Source organism: Serinus canaria, chromosome 3, assembly GCF_022539315.1.
Source record: "Serinus canaria isolate serCan28SL12 chromosome 3, serCan2020, whole genome shotgun sequence".
NCBI lineage: Eukaryota > Metazoa > Chordata > Aves > Passeriformes > Fringillidae > Serinus > Serinus canaria.
In genome coordinates this window covers 112319416-112338228 of record NC_066316.1, presented here as the reverse complement: position 1 = coordinate 112338228, position 18813 = coordinate 112319416, and the positions used below count along the sequence as shown (strand labels likewise).

The 18813-nt window shown below is 52.0% G+C and overlaps 2 protein-coding genes across 5 annotated transcripts in view; both read left to right on the top strand.

The window, feature by feature from the left end:
• The window catches only part of RAB10 (RAB10, member RAS oncogene family), a 112382-nt gene that overhangs the window by 87689 nt on the left and 5880 nt on the right, over window positions 1–18813 (top strand). The gene's annotated exons all lie outside the window — the stretch shown is intronic.
• HADHB (hydroxyacyl-CoA dehydrogenase trifunctional multienzyme complex subunit beta) lies at window positions 38–18802 on the top strand. Of its 4 annotated transcripts, none has more exons than XM_050972797.1 (16): window positions 38–179; window positions 2163–2404; window positions 2756–2797; window positions 3579–3675; window positions 4633–4677; window positions 5573–5672; window positions 6830–6917; window positions 9574–9761; window positions 11831–12011; window positions 13947–14068; window positions 16065–16144; window positions 16224–16271; window positions 16587–16674; window positions 16756–16830; window positions 17461–17625; window positions 18242–18802. In XM_050972797.1, exons 2-16 carry the CDS (start codon window positions 2338–2340, stop codon window positions 18275–18277), a joined length of 1422 nt encoding a protein of 473 aa, XP_050828754.1. In that variant the 5' UTR covers window positions 38–179; window positions 2163–2337; the 3' UTR covers window positions 18278–18802. The 4 variants fall into 4 exon arrangements, with proteins under 4 accessions (XP_050828754.1, XP_009098239.2, XP_018780717.2 ...); XM_009099991.4 differs by lacking the exon at window positions 38–179 and adding an exon at window positions 213–312; XM_018925172.3 differs by lacking the exon at window positions 38–179 and adding an exon at window positions 296–407.

The following is an 18813-nucleotide window of genomic DNA, read 5'->3' as shown; positions in this document are numbered from 1 at the left end:
CCGCCGGGGACCTGCCCGCGCCCGCCCCGCCCACGCCGCCCCGCCCGCGCCCGCCAGCCGCGCTGCCCGCGCGCTTCACCGCCGCCAACACAACGCTGCCTCCTTCTCCTCCGCTCTCTGCGGTGTCTCGGGTGTTTTCAACCCGCGCCGAGCCGGAGCGGATTGCGGGAGAAGCCGGGGTAGGGGTGCGGAGCGGCGGTGGAGGGAGCGGTGTGGGTCAGGCGTGTGGCGGGCAGCCCGAAGGGTGAGGGGGGGGCGCGGGGCCCTTGGTGAGTGGCGGCGCGGCGGCGGCAGAGCGGGGTGAGGGCGGAGGTGAGCGGCGGGAGCGGACGGGAGGGGACAGAAAGGGACAGGAGGGCACGGGGCGGTGAAGGGCTCCGTCCTGGGTGGACAGGAGTGTGGGAAGGGTGAGAGGAGTCGGGAGTCCGTCCCGGGGAAAGAGGTGGGGGTTACGGGTAGGCGGCTCGGTCCGGGCTGGAGCAGAGGGTCGGGGGTCGGTCCTGAGTGGGCGGGGGAAAGATGAAGGGAGGCCGGGGGGCGGTGCCGGATGGACGGGGAGACGTGAGGGGAGTCGGGGGTCTCGTTCCGATGGACAGGGAGCAGTGAGGGGAGTCGGGGAGCGGTCTGGGGAGTCGGGGGGCTCGTTCCGAATAGGGAAGTCGGGGGGTTCTTTCCAGATGGAAGTGAGAGGAGTTGGGGGGTTCGTTCTGTATGGACGGGGAGCAGTGCGGGGGGTCGAGGGGGTTTGTTCCGAATAAAAGTCAGGGGAGTCGGAGAATTAGTTCCGATGGACAGAGAGGAGTGAGGGGAGTCGGGGGGTTCGTTCCGGATGGACGGGGCAGCAGTGCCGGGAGTCGGGGGGGTTTGTTCTGGATGGAAGCGAGGAGAGTCGGGGGGTTTGTTCTAGATAGACAGGGAGCAGTGAGGGGACCCGGGGGGCTCGTTCTGGATGGAAGTGAGGGGAGTCGGGGGGTTCGTTGTGGAAGGACAGGGTAGGGAGGCTGAGAAAAGCTGAGGAAGGCCCGGGGGATGAAGGGCCCGAGGGGGTGGTTCTGGGCGGACGGGAGGGGTCGGGAGTTGGTCCTGGGTATACCAGGGGGGTTTCGAGATGGCTGAGAGCAGCACGGGTGTGTTTGGGGTGGGCGCTGGGAGTCCCAGGGTGACGGAGCTGCGCTGTCAAAGTGTTAGGGTGTGTGGGGATGGGAAGGGAGCAGTGGCTGTTCATGGAATTGGGGATTATCCTGAGTTGGAAAGGGTCCCTGAGGGTCACGGAGCCCAGCTCAGCTGTGGAATTTAGGCAAATCCTGGCTCTGCAAGGAGCTTTGCCCTGGTGATTTGTGCAGGCAGGGCTGAGCCCTTGGGGTGCCAGGGGAGCACTGAAAATGAGGGGTTTGGGGGGGCAGGAACCGGGAGTGCACCGGGAGGAGATGGCTGTGCAGTGTGGGAAGGAGGAGGAGGTTACACCTGGGAGAGACTTCTGTCAGCTGGGCATGGAAAATTTAGGGAAAAGCCTCAATCAGGTGTGGGGAGGGAAGTTGGCACAGGTGGAGGAGGAGCAGGATGCCTTGGGAAGGTTTGGTTTTGGGATCTCTGTTGGCAGGAGGAGCCTGGGGCTGAGAAGGGGCATGTTCCAGGTGTGGAGCTGCAGCTGGGAGGTGTCAAAGGGGGTGACTGGCAGCTTATGCTGAGTTTTGGGGAGCTGCAGAGGGCTGGGGTTGGGACTGTGGGTGTTCCTGTGCTCCTCCATGGAAAAACTTTGTGCTTGGGAGAGAAAGTGCCAAGATTTGAACCCCCAAAGTCTGACAGAGAGAGATGAATTTTGGCATGGATCAAACAAATTCTGGAGGTGTGAGGGCCATCCCTGGGCAATAAAACCTGCAGATGAGGGTTTGTTTGGAGGGAAACCTGATTTGGGAAAACTGCAGAGGGGTTTTTAAGGGTGGAGGATATGAACTTGCTCTGTTTGCCACGGGGATGCACAGCAGGAGCTCCACAGGCTGGCACCAGGGTCTGACAGGGGACAAGGGTGCCAAGGACACTGCTGGTGTCAGGAGGGGCTGGCAGCAGGGCTGCCTGGGCACTGGGACAATTTTCCAGTGGGAAGTGGAGGAGCAGTTCCTGGGAGGGAATTGAGAAGCTCACTGGGCAGTATTTATTCACAGGCACAAGCCAGGCTCTGAGCGTGGTGGGAGCTGATTCCCTGTGCTGCTGCTGCTGCCCTTGGAGTGTGTGCCCCTCACCTTGCTGGCTCTGTGTGTGAGGCAGGCAGGACTCTTCCCTTGGGATTGTTCTGGACAGAGCAGTTTGGACTGAGCCAGCCTTTCCCTAGATCCCAAAATGAGTTTCATGCTGAGCTCTGCCCTGCGGAACCTCCCCGTGTCCTCAGCCTGGGCTGCTGGGGCCTGTGAGTATCTTTGGCTTTCATTGGTGGGCATAAACCTCTGGCTGAAGTGCTGGGTTTGGAATGGATGCTGGGATCTGAATCTGTCCCATTCTCACCTTTAAAAGGCTGACAGTGTTTATTTTTTAATCCAAATCACATTCTTGCCTTGTTTGTCCCTTCCTGCATCATATGGGGAGGAATCTTGAGTTAAGAGTTAACAGAAAGTGTGTCAGGTTTCTGGATGGAGTAAATCACCCAGCACAGGTGGTCAGGTGTCTTACAGTGACATTATTTGCTTTTTTAACCCTTCTCGCAGAGATTAGAACTGTTTCTAACTTTTTTTGCATTTTCCCCCCCTTTCTTATTTTCCAGTTACTCGATCACTCAGCTGCTCCTCGCAGTTCCAATCTTCAGGTAAGGCGAAAACACCGGAATCTCAGTGGGTCTGTGCTACACAGGGCTGTTTTGGAAGCTTAAATCTTAGAAATGGTGCAGAATGCAGAGTGGTTCAGGTGTTCCTGAAAAGCTGCAAGCAAGGAAAACTTCAGGCAAACCAGTGTTTGCAGTAGAGTCCTCTCATCCTCTGAGTGTTCTGGCTCCCAGCAGCCCTTCCCAGATTTTAGTCACAGTCCACACTGAGAGGTTGGGGTGATCCATGCTCTGGGTTCACTGTGAGGGTTGCTCAGGTGACTCAGGCTTTGGGATTTTGGGAACAGGCCTGGACAGCAGCTCCCCATCATCCCCTGGGCTTTGGGAAGAGCCTGGAGGAATCTCCAGACAGTGCTGGAGTTTTGTCCTGGCACTGGCCTGTGGAATTGTGTTGGGTCATGATACCCCTTGTCTTGAATGTCTCCCACTGGGGAGAGTATTTCTTCCCATTAGGAGGAAATTCTTGGCTGTGAGGGTGATGAAGCACAGGCCCCATCTCTGGAAGTGTTCCAGTCCAGGTTGGATGGAGCTTGGAGCCACCTGGGATAGCAGAAGGTGTCCCTGCCCATGGCAGGGGGTGGCACTGGATGAGCTTTGAAGTCCCTTCCTACCCAGACCATTCCAAGATTCCAACTCAGGTGTCCTACCTTCCCTGCCTTTCACTTATTCACCAGAAAAGGACAATTTCCTTTGTTTTCTAGAAGTCTTTGCAGGATCTCTATGAAAATTTCTGATATTGTTGTCACCATCACTTCTCTCTTCACAGCCCAGACAAAGACTAAGAAGAGCTTGGGCAAAAGTGGGGTGAAGAATGTGGTGGTGGTGGAGGGTGTCCGCATTCCCTTCCTGCAGTCTGGCACCACGTGAGTATCAGAGAGCAGTGAAACCCAGAAAAAAAAACCCTGACTTGGTTAAAACTCAACTCTTTCTGTGAAAAAATCTCACTTGTTCCTTTTAATGTAGTTATTCTTGGGGTCTAAAAGCTCAGGAGGTGCCCTGAGTTGGGCTGCTGTAGTTATTCCAATTTATTTAGTGCAGGAATGTGGTTTGAAGAAGGTTGTTCCTGTGTTTGAATCCTGGGAAGAGTAAGGATTTATGGAGCATGTCTAGAGGAAGCAGTTGGAGAATTTATAGCAGATGAAGCAACAAGTTGGACAAAACTGGCAGGACAGGGGCCAAGAATCTGCTGTAGGCTCTTCCGGGGTTGTTGTGCCACCAAATCCACAGCTGAACTAGAACCACACCTGACTGTTAGGATGGAGAAGAGATTTCTTTATTCCATCCCTGCTGCTTTTCTGTGGGTTTAGTGCAGTGATTGCAGCCCCTTTGCTCTGGAGCCAGGCTGGGAGAGCTGGGGGTGCTCACCTGGAGAGGAGAAGGATCCAGGGAGAGCTCAGAGCCCCTGGCTGGGCCTGAAGGGGCTCCAGAAGAGCTGCAGAGGGACAGGACCCAAAGAATGGCTCCCAGTGCCAGAGGGCAGGGCTGGATGGGATCTTGGGAATTGGGAATTGTTCCCTGGCAGGGTGGGCAGGCCCTGGCACAGGATGCCCAGCCTGGATCCCTGGCAGTGCCCAAGGCCAGGTTGGACATTGGGGCTGGGAGCACCTGGGACAGTGGGAGGTGTCCCTGCCATGGCAGGGGTGGCACTGAATGAGATTTAGTGACTCTTCCAACCCAAAGTAATCTGTGATTCCTTGAAGTGTTTGCTCAGAAGCTCAGTGGAGCATTTCTGGTCCATCCCCAGTTCTTGCTGCTCACAGAAGAATTCTGCCCTGATTTCTCACACCTCTGAGTTTCTTCCTCTGCTCTTCACCCTCCAGGTATGCTGATCTGATGCCCCATGACTTAGCCAGAGCAGCACTGCAGTAAGTAAATGGAGCACTGGAAAGGATCAGAATCCTTGTTAAACTGCTGAGGTTTCAGAGTTGCAGAGCCAAGGCTCTGGGCTTGGCTCTGGACAGCTCAGCTGCTTTATATTTCCTGGCCTTCCTCCACAGTAGTGGGTGGCTTAAGCAGTGGGGTTTGTGTTGTTTTTGGGGTTTTCAGTCAGTTGGTGTTGATGCAAAGAGATGCTGGTGGTGACAAATTTTAGTGAATTTGATTCCCAGCTGTAGCTTTCCAGACACAGACATCAGAGCTGCTGTTGAGGTGTGCTCACATCTGGTGGGAAAAACAACCTGGGCAACACAGAGGAAATGAAGTGACAACAAGGATATTGAGCTAATTCTGTAACCCTCCTGTTCTGAGGGTCATTAGCAGTGGGCTTGTTTTGTTGAGAGGCAGAGCAAAGTGCTCTGGAGAAGAGAGAAGGCTTGGAGAAACCTGGAGACGGCTGCCCCATCCCTGGCAGTGCCCAAGGCCACATGGATGGGGCTGGGATCACCCTGGGACAGTGGAAGTGTCCCTGCCATGTCTGGGGTGGCACTGGATGAGCTTTGAGGTCCCTTCCCACCCAAACCATTCTGGGATTTGATGATTCTGTGAGCTGTTTTGTGGAAGGAGAGGTGTAAGGGCCATAAAGTAATTGCTTTAATGAAGTTCTGTAATGATTTATAGTGAAATTATCACCAAGGTTGTTTGCAGCCCATAATCAGCTGCACTTCCCACAGACCCACATGCACATGAGATTTTTTCTGAGGGGGGGACAGAAGCTGTGGCTCTGCTGTTGCCCTGTTATGCAGCCAGGCTGGCAGGAAGAGGATGTTGGAGAGGTTTTTATTTATGTGATGCAAATTCCCTTTGTTTTGATCCTGTCCTTAGGGGCCTGCTGACCAGGACCAGTGTCCCAAGGGATGTTGTTGATTACATTGTTTATGGCACAGTTATCCAGGAGGTGAAAACCAGCAATGTTGCCAGAGAGGTGGGTTCTGTGCAGCATTCCCCTGGGAGTCTGATTTCTGCAACTGCTCTGAAAATGACAAATCCTTTCTAAAAAATAATTTCCCATCATTATTGTTTGTTTATATATGATTTGAAAGTATGAAGTAGTTGTGCAGTATTGTCTGTTAAATGAGCTCCTGGGACTATAAGGAAAATGATTTTGTGATTCTCTGCCTCCTGTTGAAATCTGCCACAGGTTTCATTTAGCATAATTTTTAATCAGATTTTCATATTTCAATGCTGTGAAGCCCCTGCTTGATTCTTCCCTGCAAGGGGAAGTTTTGTTGAGGATTGCTGATTCCTCAGCTCCTAAACACCAGTTGGATTGAGCACTGCCTTCCCCAATATCCTGGGAGGAACAGAGTGTGCAGTGAGAGTTTGCTTTCTTGTGGTATTTATTTATTTATTTGAGCTGCCAGCTCAGACGCAGCATATGATTTGAAGTGGAGCAGTTTTGCTGCCCTTTGTTCCAGCAGCCAGAAAACACAATTCCTGCATTATCCCCAGAGCAGCTGATCCTCAGGAGTCCTGTGCCAGGCAGCCTGATTTCTGCTAACCTGGACCCTCTGCACCTGGATAAATCCATGATGTAACCTGGGCTGCCTGTGCAGCCTCAGCCTCGTGAGCTCAGGGCCTGCCTTTGGTCACCTGCCAGTCAGATGGGCCTGCAGGGTAATTTTAACTTGGGAACAACTGCTGAACTTTCAACTAGTTGGCCACATCCCAAGTAGGGAAGGTCTCTGGGCTGCTCAGATGAGTCACTGCTCTGCAGTTTGCTGCTCTCTGTGAAGCCACTCAGCCTTGTGCTGAGTGGTCTAAATCACCCTTTTCACGTGTTGCCTTTGCCAATAAGGTGAAGCAAAGTTATGTCAAGAAGTTGGAGGCTCTTCTGATGTGTTTTTTGTTTTTTTTAAATGTGGGGTGTGATTAGTTTGTGTCTTTATTAAAAAACGTGGAGGAGCTGTGACTGTTCTGAGTGTGGCCTCAGCTCCTGCTCCAGAGTCTGGGGAGGGGAAGAGCTGCTGCCTTAATTACCGGATGAAAACTCCACAGCTTTGTCTTCATCTCCACCTGGCAATGTGTGCTGGGCAGGGACAGCTCTGGCTGTAGGTTTAACAGCTCCTCTTGTTGTTGTAGGCTGCCTTGGGAGCAGGGTTCTCTGACAAAACTCCAGCCCACACCGTCACCATGGCCTGCATTTCCTCAAACCAGGCCATGACCACAGGTATGTGGGCTGCAAGAACTGTGGGGTTGAGAGGGAGCTTGGGAATTCTTTTACAGCCTTTATTCAACTGGCACTGCTGGTGAATGTAAAAAACCAACTGAAGAAATGCTGGGATGGAAGGAAAAATGGGATTTAGCCTGGGGGAAAGGAGGCTCAGGGGGAATCTTGTGGCTCTGCACAACTCCCTGAGAGGAGGGGACAGCCAGGGGGTTGGGCTCTGTTCCCAGGGGATAGGGACAGGATGAGAGGGAACAGCCTCAAGCTGTACCAGGGGAGGGTCAGGATGGACATCAGGAGGAATTTTTCCCTGGAAAGGGTGGTCATGCACTGGGAAGATTGCCAGGGAATGGGGGTCCGTCAGGTTTTAAGCCTGGCACAATTACCAGTGCCCCATGAGAACCACTACTGCGGCACCTAACGGTGAGATTATGATCAGAGACAGAGCAAGCAGGCTCCAACTTAAGGTTTTAAAGGAAAAAAAAAAAGCATTTATTTAACCTAACGACAAAGGAAGACACACAAAACACAAAGAAACATAAGATGAAAACATTCCAAAAGGGGCCGAAACCCCCACAATTTCCAATTTATGCCCACTTGCAGACAACGATTACAGTTATCTTGAGGAGGAGGAGAAGTCCACTTCTGGCGCACACGCCTTCCAGTCCAGTGCTTCGCACCACTGCACATGGAATAGAGCGCTTCTGGGGGGTTCATTTTCAAGGATACTTTGAACGTTCCAAATGGAGCAAGTCCTTCTATTTTGGGACACCTGTCCCCCCCAAATTTCCACCCCTGGGGCCGAGGGGTCTCTTGAACAGAGATGTCTCTCTCGTTCTTCGCGACGGGGGCACCACCACACTCCTAACCCGTCTGTCGTCTATGTTCACTACTCCCAACTCCCACTGCAATCCTTTTGGCCTGAGCCTCGCATTCACTAGAACGCAGTCTCTGTGTGGCACAGAAACCACCGGGGTTCTGCTTGTGTGGCTACACAAGAAAAGTCCAGCCAAAGCCATTCATCTCATCTACCTCCCACCATAGATTTCCTCAACATCTTCAATCTCAACATCTTCTAAATCCTCATCATAGGAGGACTTCAGCTTTTGCAAGGTTTGCCAATCTTCCTCAAAGGGGTTATTAAAATTAAAAGTCCGGTCTCACTCTCTGCCGTTACTTCGTCAATCAACTCCCACGCTCTGTATGCCCTGCGGGCCACCCCCCTTTCCTTCACGCGCGGCACATTATAAGGGCACCCACCAGGGCACCGGATCTGTATCTCTCTCCCTGAGGGTGGGGGGCGGGAAGAATGGAGGAGGCTGAAGAAGCCCTTGAACTGCTTCTCCTACACCATTGGGCCAAGGCCTGTCATACCTTCTCTCTGGCACATGGTCCCTTCCCCCCTGCCCAGCAAAAGGAGCTGGGCAGGGGGGGGTCTACCAACTCCAGGCGGGCACTCCAAAGAGGAAGTTCCCCTGGGATGAACAGGCTTACCCCCTGTGTTCCTCAGAGGGATATCTGCAAGTGGACAAACAGGTGCCAATCATTAAATCTGAAACACTGATGGGATGCCCACCATACAAGAAAACTTCATTTCCTTTCAACCACCACAAGTCCCCATCCCTGGAAGCGTCCAAGGAATTTCTGGAAATGACACTCAGTGCTCTGGGCTATTGACAAGGAGGAGATCAGTCAAAGGTTGGATTTGATAGTCTGGGAGCTCTTTTCCAGCCTCAGTGATTCTGTGGAAGTTTTTTAGCCAACAAAATACAGCATGACCTGAGTGTCTGCTGTAGGCCTGCAGCATCTCTGCCCAGTGTCTGTGTTTATTTGGGAGGTAAAGACTGACCATGGTGAGAAAGTTGCTCCTTTTATCTTTGGCTTAGCCTAACCAGGGCTAAAAAATGGAGACACAGCTCAAACTGCTGGGGCTGTGCTTCCCTCCCTGCTCTGTGTGACAAGGACAAGTGGCAGCCAAGTGACAGCAGCTCATGTGTAACCCAGCCATGGCCAGGGGCTGCAGGAGGTGTACAGGAGTGGCCAGGGCTTTGTCAGAGTGCCTGTTTTCAGCTTCCTTTTTCCCTGTTGAGGTCAGGATTGAAGGCACTCACATTCAGACTCAGGTGTTTATTATTTCTTACCTTACAGTCTCACAGCAGTGAGTTCTGCAGTCTTTCATGAGCAAGGCACAAAATGGCCAACTATCTCTTGGTACAGGGTCTTTTAAGGCTAAATTATCCAATTAAGAAACTACACCTAAATTATTTTCACTTTTAACCCCATAACTAATCAGTCAAAGTCTGCAATGTGGACTTTTCTGTCCAATTACAAAATGCCACCCAAACCCATGGAGGAGAAAGAAGGAGAAGGTAAAAGACAACCTGCCACCATTCTAAAACTTCCATCTTGCCCCATATATATGACTGCATTCTAAAACCCCAAACTCTTGAGTTTTCCAGCCTGTGACATCACACACAACTCCACACCCACAATCCCAGTGCTCTCAATCCATTCTGGAAGCTTCTCCACGGCCTCAGGTCAGATGCAGTGCTCTCCTGGGGGTCAGAGTCTGTCAGCACAGAAAGTCTGAAATTCTCACAACCAGAACTCCATCAAGGGGGTGAGTGGCCCTGCCCTGGCAGTGTTTCTGTCCCTGCAGGGGTGGGGATGATTGCAGCTGGCCAGTGTGACGTGGTGGTGGCCGGTGGCGTGGAGCTCATGTCCGACGTCCCCATCCGCCACAGCAGGAAGATGAGGAAGACCATGCTGACCCTGAACAGAGCCAAGACCCTGGGCCAGAAGCTCTCCCTCATTTCCAAAATTCGCCCTGACTACTTTGCTCCCGAGGTATTTTTTGGTTTTCAGACTTTTAGATGTTTAGTGAATTGGTTTAGAGGTTGTGAACAGCCCTTGATGGGGAGGATTTAAGATGGGTGAGGTGGCTCCTGGGGTTCATCATGATCAATCTCTGTCCTCTGCTTTGGGTTAAAACACTGGTGAATGCATCTCACAGCATCTGGGCCTCTGCTTTTCCTTCCCACATGTTCATCTTCAGTAAACCCAACTTAGTGCTAAACCTCCTGGACAAACTGTGCTGCAGATGACAAATAGAAGTTTTTTTCCCATAAATATAAAGGTTATTCTGAAGTGTCAGAAGAATTCCAGGGTCAGAGGAATTTTACTAGATAATAGCAGTAAATACCTTAGTATTAGGAATATCCTCAGTATATAAATTTGATTAATTTAAGTAAATATGCTTTATGATTTCTCTTCCTGGCCAAATCCTGCCAGGGGCTGGATGTGTTCAGCTCCCCTGAGGAGCATCCACAGGGCCATGTCAGGAGCAGAGTGAGCCACTGCCCTGTCCTGGGGGCAGAGGGGGGTGAATTACACTGTGGTGAGGGTGGAAAGGGGCAGCACTTCCCTCCTTCCCCCCTGAGCTCTCCACATGGAAACTGCATCCGTGTCATTTCCTTTAATGTGAGTGCAGCAAGGCCCAGGTTAAGTGTGGCAGAGCTGACATCCCAAATCCACATAAGGTACAAAAATTTCTCAGACTGAATGCATGCAGAGATTTCCTGAGTGCTGCTGGAAGAACTAAAACTAAGTCAAGATCACCTCTGAGCTCTGCTTTTGGATGAGGAGGTGTCTGAAAAGGAATTTTGAGGTCCCAGAATGTGGTGTTGGAGCTGAACCCAAAAGGTCTGGTCACCCTTTGTCATGGATTCTCAGTGTCTTGGTTTGAACAGACAGGTGTCTACTAAGGAAGGCAGGAGCCTCCCCTGAATTGGAAAATGCAAACACACTCCCTCTAAATTATTATAATTATGTAATTAAGGGGCTCTCAGGCAAAGATATGGGAATAGGAACAACAGTTCTTTACTAGGAAAACTAAAAAAATATAAATGTAACAGTACAAACAACAAAAAAAACCTACTTACAGAGTCAGAATAGGAGCTAGTCCCCTGTGTGTCAGGGTGGTGGCACAGTCCCATCCCAGGGGGGCTCAGGGTGGTGGCACAGTCCCATCCCAGAGGGGCTCAGGGTGGTGGCACAGTCCCATCCCAGGGGGGCTCAGGGTGGTGGCACAGTCCCATCCCAGGGGGGCTCAGGGTGGTGGCACAGTCCCATCCCAGAGGGGCTCAGGGTGGTGGCACAGTCCCATCCCAGGGTGGCTCAGGTTGGTGGCACAGTCCCATCCCAGGGGGGCTCAGCCCTCCTGCAGTGCCAGCTGTGGTTCTGCTGGAGCAGGGATCCTGCACAAGGGGGGAGTTTTCCTCTGGAGCTCCAGGGCTGCTGGAGATGGGCCTGCTCTCCCTTTGGGAATGCAGGGCAGCAGAAAGCTGCTCCTCTGGGAATGCAGGGGGCAGAGGCTGCTGTGGTATCCCAAAATCTCAGACTGTATCCAGGTAGGAATGCTTGGCTCCTCCCCTGGGTGGAGCATCTCCCCATGGGATGATGGAATTTTATCAGCCATGCAGTGGCCCATGAACAGAAGATAATTAATAATCAATGGCCCATTAACAGCAGAGATCTCCTGGAGGGAGGATTGGTTGTTGAATAGATAAAGAAAACTGCCCAATGAACAGAAGAGAACTGCCCCACAGACAGGAATAGAGTACACACCCCCATTTCCAACCTAAGACACCCTGTTAAATGTACAGGCAGCTGCTCTCACCACAGTTCTGGAATCCCTGCAGTAAGCAGCAGCCTGGAACTTGTTTTTTTTCCAAAATCTTGGAAAGGCCTGGTCCCTCTGACACATTTCTGAGTCTGTCGTGATCTGATTGCCGTGTGCTAATTGTGTCGCTCTGAATTAACGAAGGGAAGGGCCTCCCTCTGAGCGTGGGGCTCAGCTCTGTGTGCTCCCAGGAGGTTTTTCCCCACCTGTGCTGACTCTCCCTCCCTGGTGGCAGCTCCCAGCTGTGGCAGAGTTCTCCACCAGCGAGACCATGGGGCACTCTGCCGACCGCCTGGCCGCCGCCTTCGGCGTCTCCCGCCTGGAGCAGGACGAGTACGCGCTGCGCTCCCACACGCTGGCCAAGAGAGCCCAGGACGAGGGGCTGCTGCAGGATGTGGTGTCCTTCAAAGTGCCAGGTGACAGTGCCAGGGCCAGCCCTCACTGCTGGGGGCAGCTCCAGCTAGTGCTGGGGGTCTGGGTGGGTTTTGTCAGGATGTTTGTCCCTGCTGGAGAACTGCTGGTGTGGGGAGGAGTTTGTAAAGGGGATAGCTGAAGGTGGAAACACAGAGGTGTGGAATGGTTTGGGTGGGAAGGGACATTGGACATCACCCAGTCTCAGCCCTGACACCTTCCACTATCCCAGGGTGCTCCCAGCCCCAATGTCCAGCCTGGCCTTGGATATTCCCAGGGATCCAGGGGCAGCCACAGCTGCTCTGTGAATTCCATCCCAGCCCCTCCCCACCCTCCCAGGAGAGAGATCCCTCCCCAATATCCCTCCCCAATATCCCTCCCCAATATCCCTCCCCAATATCCCTCCCCAATATCCCTCCCCAATATCCCTCCCCAATATCCCTCCCCAATATCCCTCCCCAATATCCCTCCCCAATATCCTTCCCCAATATCCTTCCCCAGTATCCTTCGCCAGTATCCCATCTAGCCCTGTTGGAACCTGAAATGCAAGGGATTCTCAGAACTTTGGGCCTGTTAGCCAAGCTTAGAACTAAACACAGGATTTGATCTGAAACCTTAGAAAAGGCTTCAGAACTTAAAAAGTGAGAATGTGGATTTATAGTTTAAAGCAGAGACACATTAAGCTAAGTAAAGGAAAGTTTAGAGTTTCAGAGTTCAAGATATAGAAAAAATCAAGTAGTTACAAAGGTAAACAAGGATGAATGCAGTACTGTAGGTTTGTGTGCCATAACATGATTGGCTAAGGAAGCTTCCACTGTAGCATGAGTTCATAAGATGAAATATTTAAGGATTGGATCAAAAACATCAATATCCTTGTTGGCAGTGTTTTATTGGTTAATAACTCCTTAAAAGGTCTTGTGACCTTCTGAGCCATGCAGTAAAGATGTGAGCAGAGCTCACCCTTCCTGCCTATGTAGAAGATTAGAAAAATAAACCACATTATCTAAAAAGCTCAGAGATCCCCTCTTTAACTCATTCAAAACTCCTTCAAAAATCCCTGTCTAACCCTGCCCTCTGTCTTACCTTTACATATCTAAATTTTTTCTTGCCAACCTCAACATCTGTGCTAATGAGGTGACAGAGCAGGGAAAATCAGGACAGTTGGACATGGAATCTCCCTGCTCTTCCACCAGGCAAGAGAAACCACCTTTATACCCCAGAATATCACAACAAACACAAGCCCAACAAAATTCCAGTCTGGTAACTCAGGTGCTGGATGGGAAGAGCTGGAATGTGGCAGGTTCCAGTTCACCAGGCCTCACACTCCTTGCTGGGAGGTGAAATAATCTGGGGAGAACCTTTAAACCTGTGCTGGTGTCCCCATCACCCCCTAGGAGCCAGGGGACACACTTGGCTGCAATACCTGTTCATTTGGGAACTCTGACTGGTATCCTGGAGAAATTTTCCTTGTAGATCCATGGTTCCATGTGGTCTTTATGATAAAATTGGTACTTTTTCTTAACAGGCTTATTTAGCAGTTGGATATATTTGGGTTTTCCCAGTGCTCTTTATTCCTCAAACTCAGCATGTAAATGTAAACTGATTTAAGGCCAGCTCTCTATTTAGGCTTTTTAACCTAAATTTAAATTCTCTTCTTAACTGGGTTTCCCATATGGTAATTTTTCCTTCCAGTAAACAGATGGCAGCACTTTGTTTTGCTGTCATCTGAGGAAAAGTGAGGTAGCTTCAGTTTTTAAGTGCTATTTTTAGCCATGTTAAATGTCCTGATGCCACAAGCACATTTTCCTTTTTTCCCTCCTCACACTTGTCCTGAACCCCACAATTTTCTGATTTTTTTCCCCCCCCTGGAGTCCTGATGCTGAAATCCTTGTGCCTGGCTGATTTTTGTAGTTGAAATGTACTTTTTTTCCCTTCCCCAGGCAAAGACACAGTTACCAAAGACAACGGGATCCGCCCGTCCTCCCTGGAGCAGATGGGAAAACTGAAGCCAGCCTTTGTCAAGCCCTATGGAACAGTGACAGCAGCCAACTCCTCCTTCCTGGTAATTCCTGTTCCCAGCACTGTCATCCAAAGGGGAGGACTGTGCACCTGACCTTCTGCCTCCCTTAGTTGGTGTCATCTGGGATTGACCCTTTTAATTTCCAGATTTTTCCAGGTGTAACTTGGAACCCCGTTATAATCTGGTGGATTTGGGTATTGGATTGTTTCATTTTCAAATCCATAACAAAATCCCTGAAGTTTTGGGATGTTTGACCTGTTTGCTTCTCTGTAGCTGCTTCATGAGGGTCAGTCCTTGAAAGCCCTTGTAGGGATTCTGTCCCAGGATGGGGTTGGTCATGTTGTACATCTGTAGTCAGTGGGTTTAGTCTGAACTTCACAGATTCATGGAATGGTTTGGGTTGGAAGGGACCTTAAATCTCATCCAGTGCCACCCCCTGCCATGGGCAGGGACACCTCCCACTGTCCCAGGGTGCTCCAAGCCTCGTCCAGCCTGACCTTGGACACTGCCAGGGATCCAGGGGCAGCCACAGCTCTGGAGGGACAGGACCCAAAGAATGGCTCCCAGTGCCAGAGGGCAGGGCTGGATGGGATCTTGGGAATGAGGAATTGTTCCCTGGCAGGGTGGGCAGGCCCTGGCACAGGGTGCCCTCCCTGGATCCCTGGCACTGCCCAAGGCCAGGTTGGACACTGGGGCTTGTGATGCCTGGAAATAGAACACAAACTTTTCCAGACAACATTAGCATGACAAATAAAAACAAACCTTTCCTTGAAAGCCTTCAGGTACAGAATGTGGCAAAAAATCCACATCCTGAATTAGATTTGTACCATTTCATACATGATGGGGCAGTTAGAATATCCAGCCAATATTGTCCCATTAGAGGAGCAGCTGGTTAAGTAATTCCCTCCTGGCTTCTGCCCCATGGGAGCTCTCCCCCCATCTCCTACCTTACCTTTATCTTGTCTGTGATTACATGGTGCAAAATAAAAAGTTCTTGGAGGAGTAACAGGAAAAACTAAACAATATTTTAGGAATGCATCAGTAGGAGTTTATTCACTGCTGGAAAAGTACTGGAAGGTATAGCAAAGCATTTAACAGTCTGCAAAGCTACAAATACATGGAGAATACATAAAAGGTAAAAACTCTGAGCACTTGGAGCAAAGGGAGGTGTCCCTGCCTATGGCAGGGGGGTGGAACTGGATGTGATTTAAGGTCCCTTCCAACCCAAACCATTCCATGATTTGATGTGCCAAACCCACAATAAGTGGGTTTAGTAATAACCCACATTTTTGTTGTGGGGTGAGCCTGGGGCTTGTGCCATCCCAGAATTATTCTCATTTTTGGGATGGAACTGGGAGAACAGCTGAGGGTTTGGGGTCACCAGCTTGTCCCAGGCCTGGCAGGGCTCTCAGGCTCCTCTGTCCTGGGTGACACAGGGGGAATTGTGCCTGTGGGCTGTGAGGAGGTGTGGCAGTGATGGATGAGGGAAGAGATGAGAATCTTGACTCCATGTTCAGAAGGCTTGGTTTATTATTTTATGATATATATTAATGTAAAACTATACTGAAAGAATAGAAGAAAGGATTTCATCAAAAGGCTAAGCTAAGAATAGAAAAGGAAAGGAATAACAAAGGTTTGTCTGATCGAGACAGTCTGGACAGCTGGGCTGGGATTGGCCATTAATTAGAAACCACCAAATGAGACCAATCACAGATCCACCTGGTGCATTCCACAGCAGCAGATAAGAATTGTTTGCATTTTGTTCTTGAGGCCTCTCAGCTTCTCAGGAGGAAAAAATCCTAAGGAAAGGATTTTTCATAGAACATGTCCGTGACAAGGAGGTGCTTCAGCCACTGTGTGTGCTGGCATCACCAGTGACCATCCATCCCTCCACCCACTCAATCCAGCAGCCTTGTGCTTTGGTCCCTATGGTTGTGGGGTGTCCTGGAGGCTCTGCTGGTGTTCAGGTCCTCTCTTTCTGTGGGCTGTGGGGTCGTTGTGTGCAGGTTCCTCACCTGGTTTCTCCCTGCCTTTCCAGACCGACGGAGCGTCGGCGATGCTGATCATGTCTGAGGAGAAGGCCCTGGCCATGGGCTACAAACCAAAGGCCTACCTAAGGTAGGAGGGGCTGCTCCAGTGGCCTCTGCTCCTGCTTCCTTCTCCTCTCCCTGGCACTGACAGCCCTTTTCCTGCACAGGGATTTCGTGTACGTGTCCCAGGATCCCAAGGACCAGCTGCTCCTGGGGTAGGTGGAGATGGAGAGCATCCCCCCACAGCCCCTGCTCCCACAACAGCCTTCTCCTGCCATGATGTGGTTTTGGGAAGTGCCTCGGGAGATGTTGAATCTCTCCAGGCCTTCAGGAGGTGGGAGAGCAGCAGTGGCAGGAACACCCTGAGATTGCTGGGGCACCTCAGCAATAGTTTTGGGGGCTGTGCCTCCCTTGGGCAAGGATGGGCAGAGCTGGGCCATGAGCCCAGAGAGAAGGATGTGACTGTGGAAAGGGGAGGATGGGGCTCACAGAGAACACAGATGCAAGACTGTGTGTCTTCCCTCCTTCAGCCCCACCTATGCCACACCCAAAGTGCTGGAGAAGGCCGGGCTCACCCTGAATGACATCGATGTGTTTGAGTTCCACGAGGCCTTTGCTGTAAGTGCTCTGAAGCTGGGATGGCTCCCTGTAGCCATCTGCCTCGGGTTAGTCCCAATGTCACCCTCTCCTCCCTTGCAGGGCCAGATCCTGGCTAACCTGAAAGCCATGGATTCAGATTGGTTTGCACAGAACTACATGGGCAGGAAGTCAAAGGTAAGGCACACTCAGGAAATTTCCTTCCTTGTCCTGCCCCTCCAGGCCCTTGTCCCCTCTGCAGCTCTCCTGGAGCCCCTTCAGGCCCTGCAGAGGGCTCTGAGCTCTCCCTGAATCCTTTTCTTTTCCAGGTGAGCACCCCCAGCTCTCCCAGCCTGGCTTCAGCCCTGGGAGCAGCTCCTTGTATCCTCTGGACCCACTTTTCTCTCCAGTTCAGTGAAACTTTGGGGTTCCTGAGCTCCCTCTTGCCAGTGCTGGTGCTGCACAGCCAGGCTCTGGCTCTGTCCTCTGAAGGGCAGTGATGCTCCTTGAGCTTGGCTTAGCAAATCCCAATTTATGCAGTTTCTTTGGGACATGAGATTTCTTTGGGATGCTGTTCCCGTTGTCAGCAGGAGGTGGAGATCCAGAGCCACAATTCCTGGAGAGGGGGGTGTGAGGACAGTGTGAGGGGCTCAGTCCTTGCGCTGGGCTCCCCTGAGGGGCTGCAGGTGAAGCAGGACCCTCCTTTGGGGTGGTTTTATCCCCTCATCAGCCACCTGCATGTGCCATCCTGAGCTGCTTTAGGCTGAGTGTTGGGTGTCACCCCTTCCAGCCAGGTGACATGGGGTGTGTCCCTCTGTGTCCCTGCAGGTTGGAGCCCCTCCCTTGGACAAGTTCAACACCTGGGGGGGCTCCCTGTCCCTGGGACACCCCTTTGGGGCCACTGGCTGCCGCCTGGTCATCACTGCTGCCCACAGGCTGAAGAAGGAGGGAGGCCAGTTCGGCCTGGTGGCTGCCTGTGCTGCAGGAGGGCAGGTAATGGTGCTGTGCCCCAGCCTGGGGAGAGGGAGGAACCTTGGGAGAGGGCAGGAACAGCAGGGCTGATCCTGCTGGGACTCTGCAATCCTGCCTGGTGACCCCAGCTGTGGGTGCTGCGTGTTCAGAGCTCCCTCAGGCACCTCTGGCTGTCCCCATCACCACTCAGTCCTGTCCCTGTTCCCTGGGAGCAGAGCCCGACCCCCCCCGGCTGTCCCCTCCTGTCAGGGAGTTGTGCAGAGCCACAAGGTCCCCCCTGAGCCTCCTTTTCTCCAGGCTGAGCCCCTTCCCAGCTCCCTCAGCCTCTCCTGGGGCTCCATTCCCTTCCCAGCTCCAGCCCCTCCAGGTCTCTCCTGTCAGGAGCGGCCCAGAGCTGCCCCCAGCACTGGAGGTGCCCCAGCAGTGCCAGCACAGGGACAGGCACTGCCCTGGCCTTGCTGCCACCCCAGAGCTGGCACAGCCCAGGGACCATTGGCCTCTGGCACACCTGGGCACACCTGGGCTCATGTCCAGCTGCTGTGGCTCATGTTCTTGCTAGGAGTCTGTGCCAGCAGTAATTAGTCCTGTCTCTGTTAATGAGCCGTTTCTGTGATGTTTTGTCTCTGTCTGTTCCCAGGGTCACGCGATGATTGTGGAGCTCTACCCCCAGTAACAGCCCTGGCAGTGCTGTCCCTCCATCCTGTGCCTGGCGATGCCATTTCAATGCACTAATAAATCCTACACCCAATCCTTCTTGGAGAGGGGATTTGTGGCCTTTGTCAATCCCTTTTAGCTACTCAGCCAGTAATTTTTATCTAATGAGCACGCTCTATTCCACTTCCAGGAGAGGAACAGTTAACCAGCTCTGAGTCTCTGCAGGCTCCTTGTAACTGTCTGATCCCTCTGGTAACCCTTCAGGATTTCTCCCACGGAGGAACAAAAGTTATTCCAAAGCTCTGGATGGAGAATTAAGTTTGGAGATGAGGAGCATGTGAAGCAGTGGAGGTGGTGGGGCTGAGAGGGGAGGTAATGCTGTGGGGAGGAGCAGCTCTGTGGGGCAGCAGGCTCAGTCCCCGGGGCTGAGCTGGGCTCTGAGGGGCAGTTTGCTCCACGCTGTCCAAGTGCTGATGGAAAGAGCAAATTGCATCTGACGAATGAATGTCACTGATGAAACTGCAATAAATCAGGACAAAACCCAGTTCTGGCTGT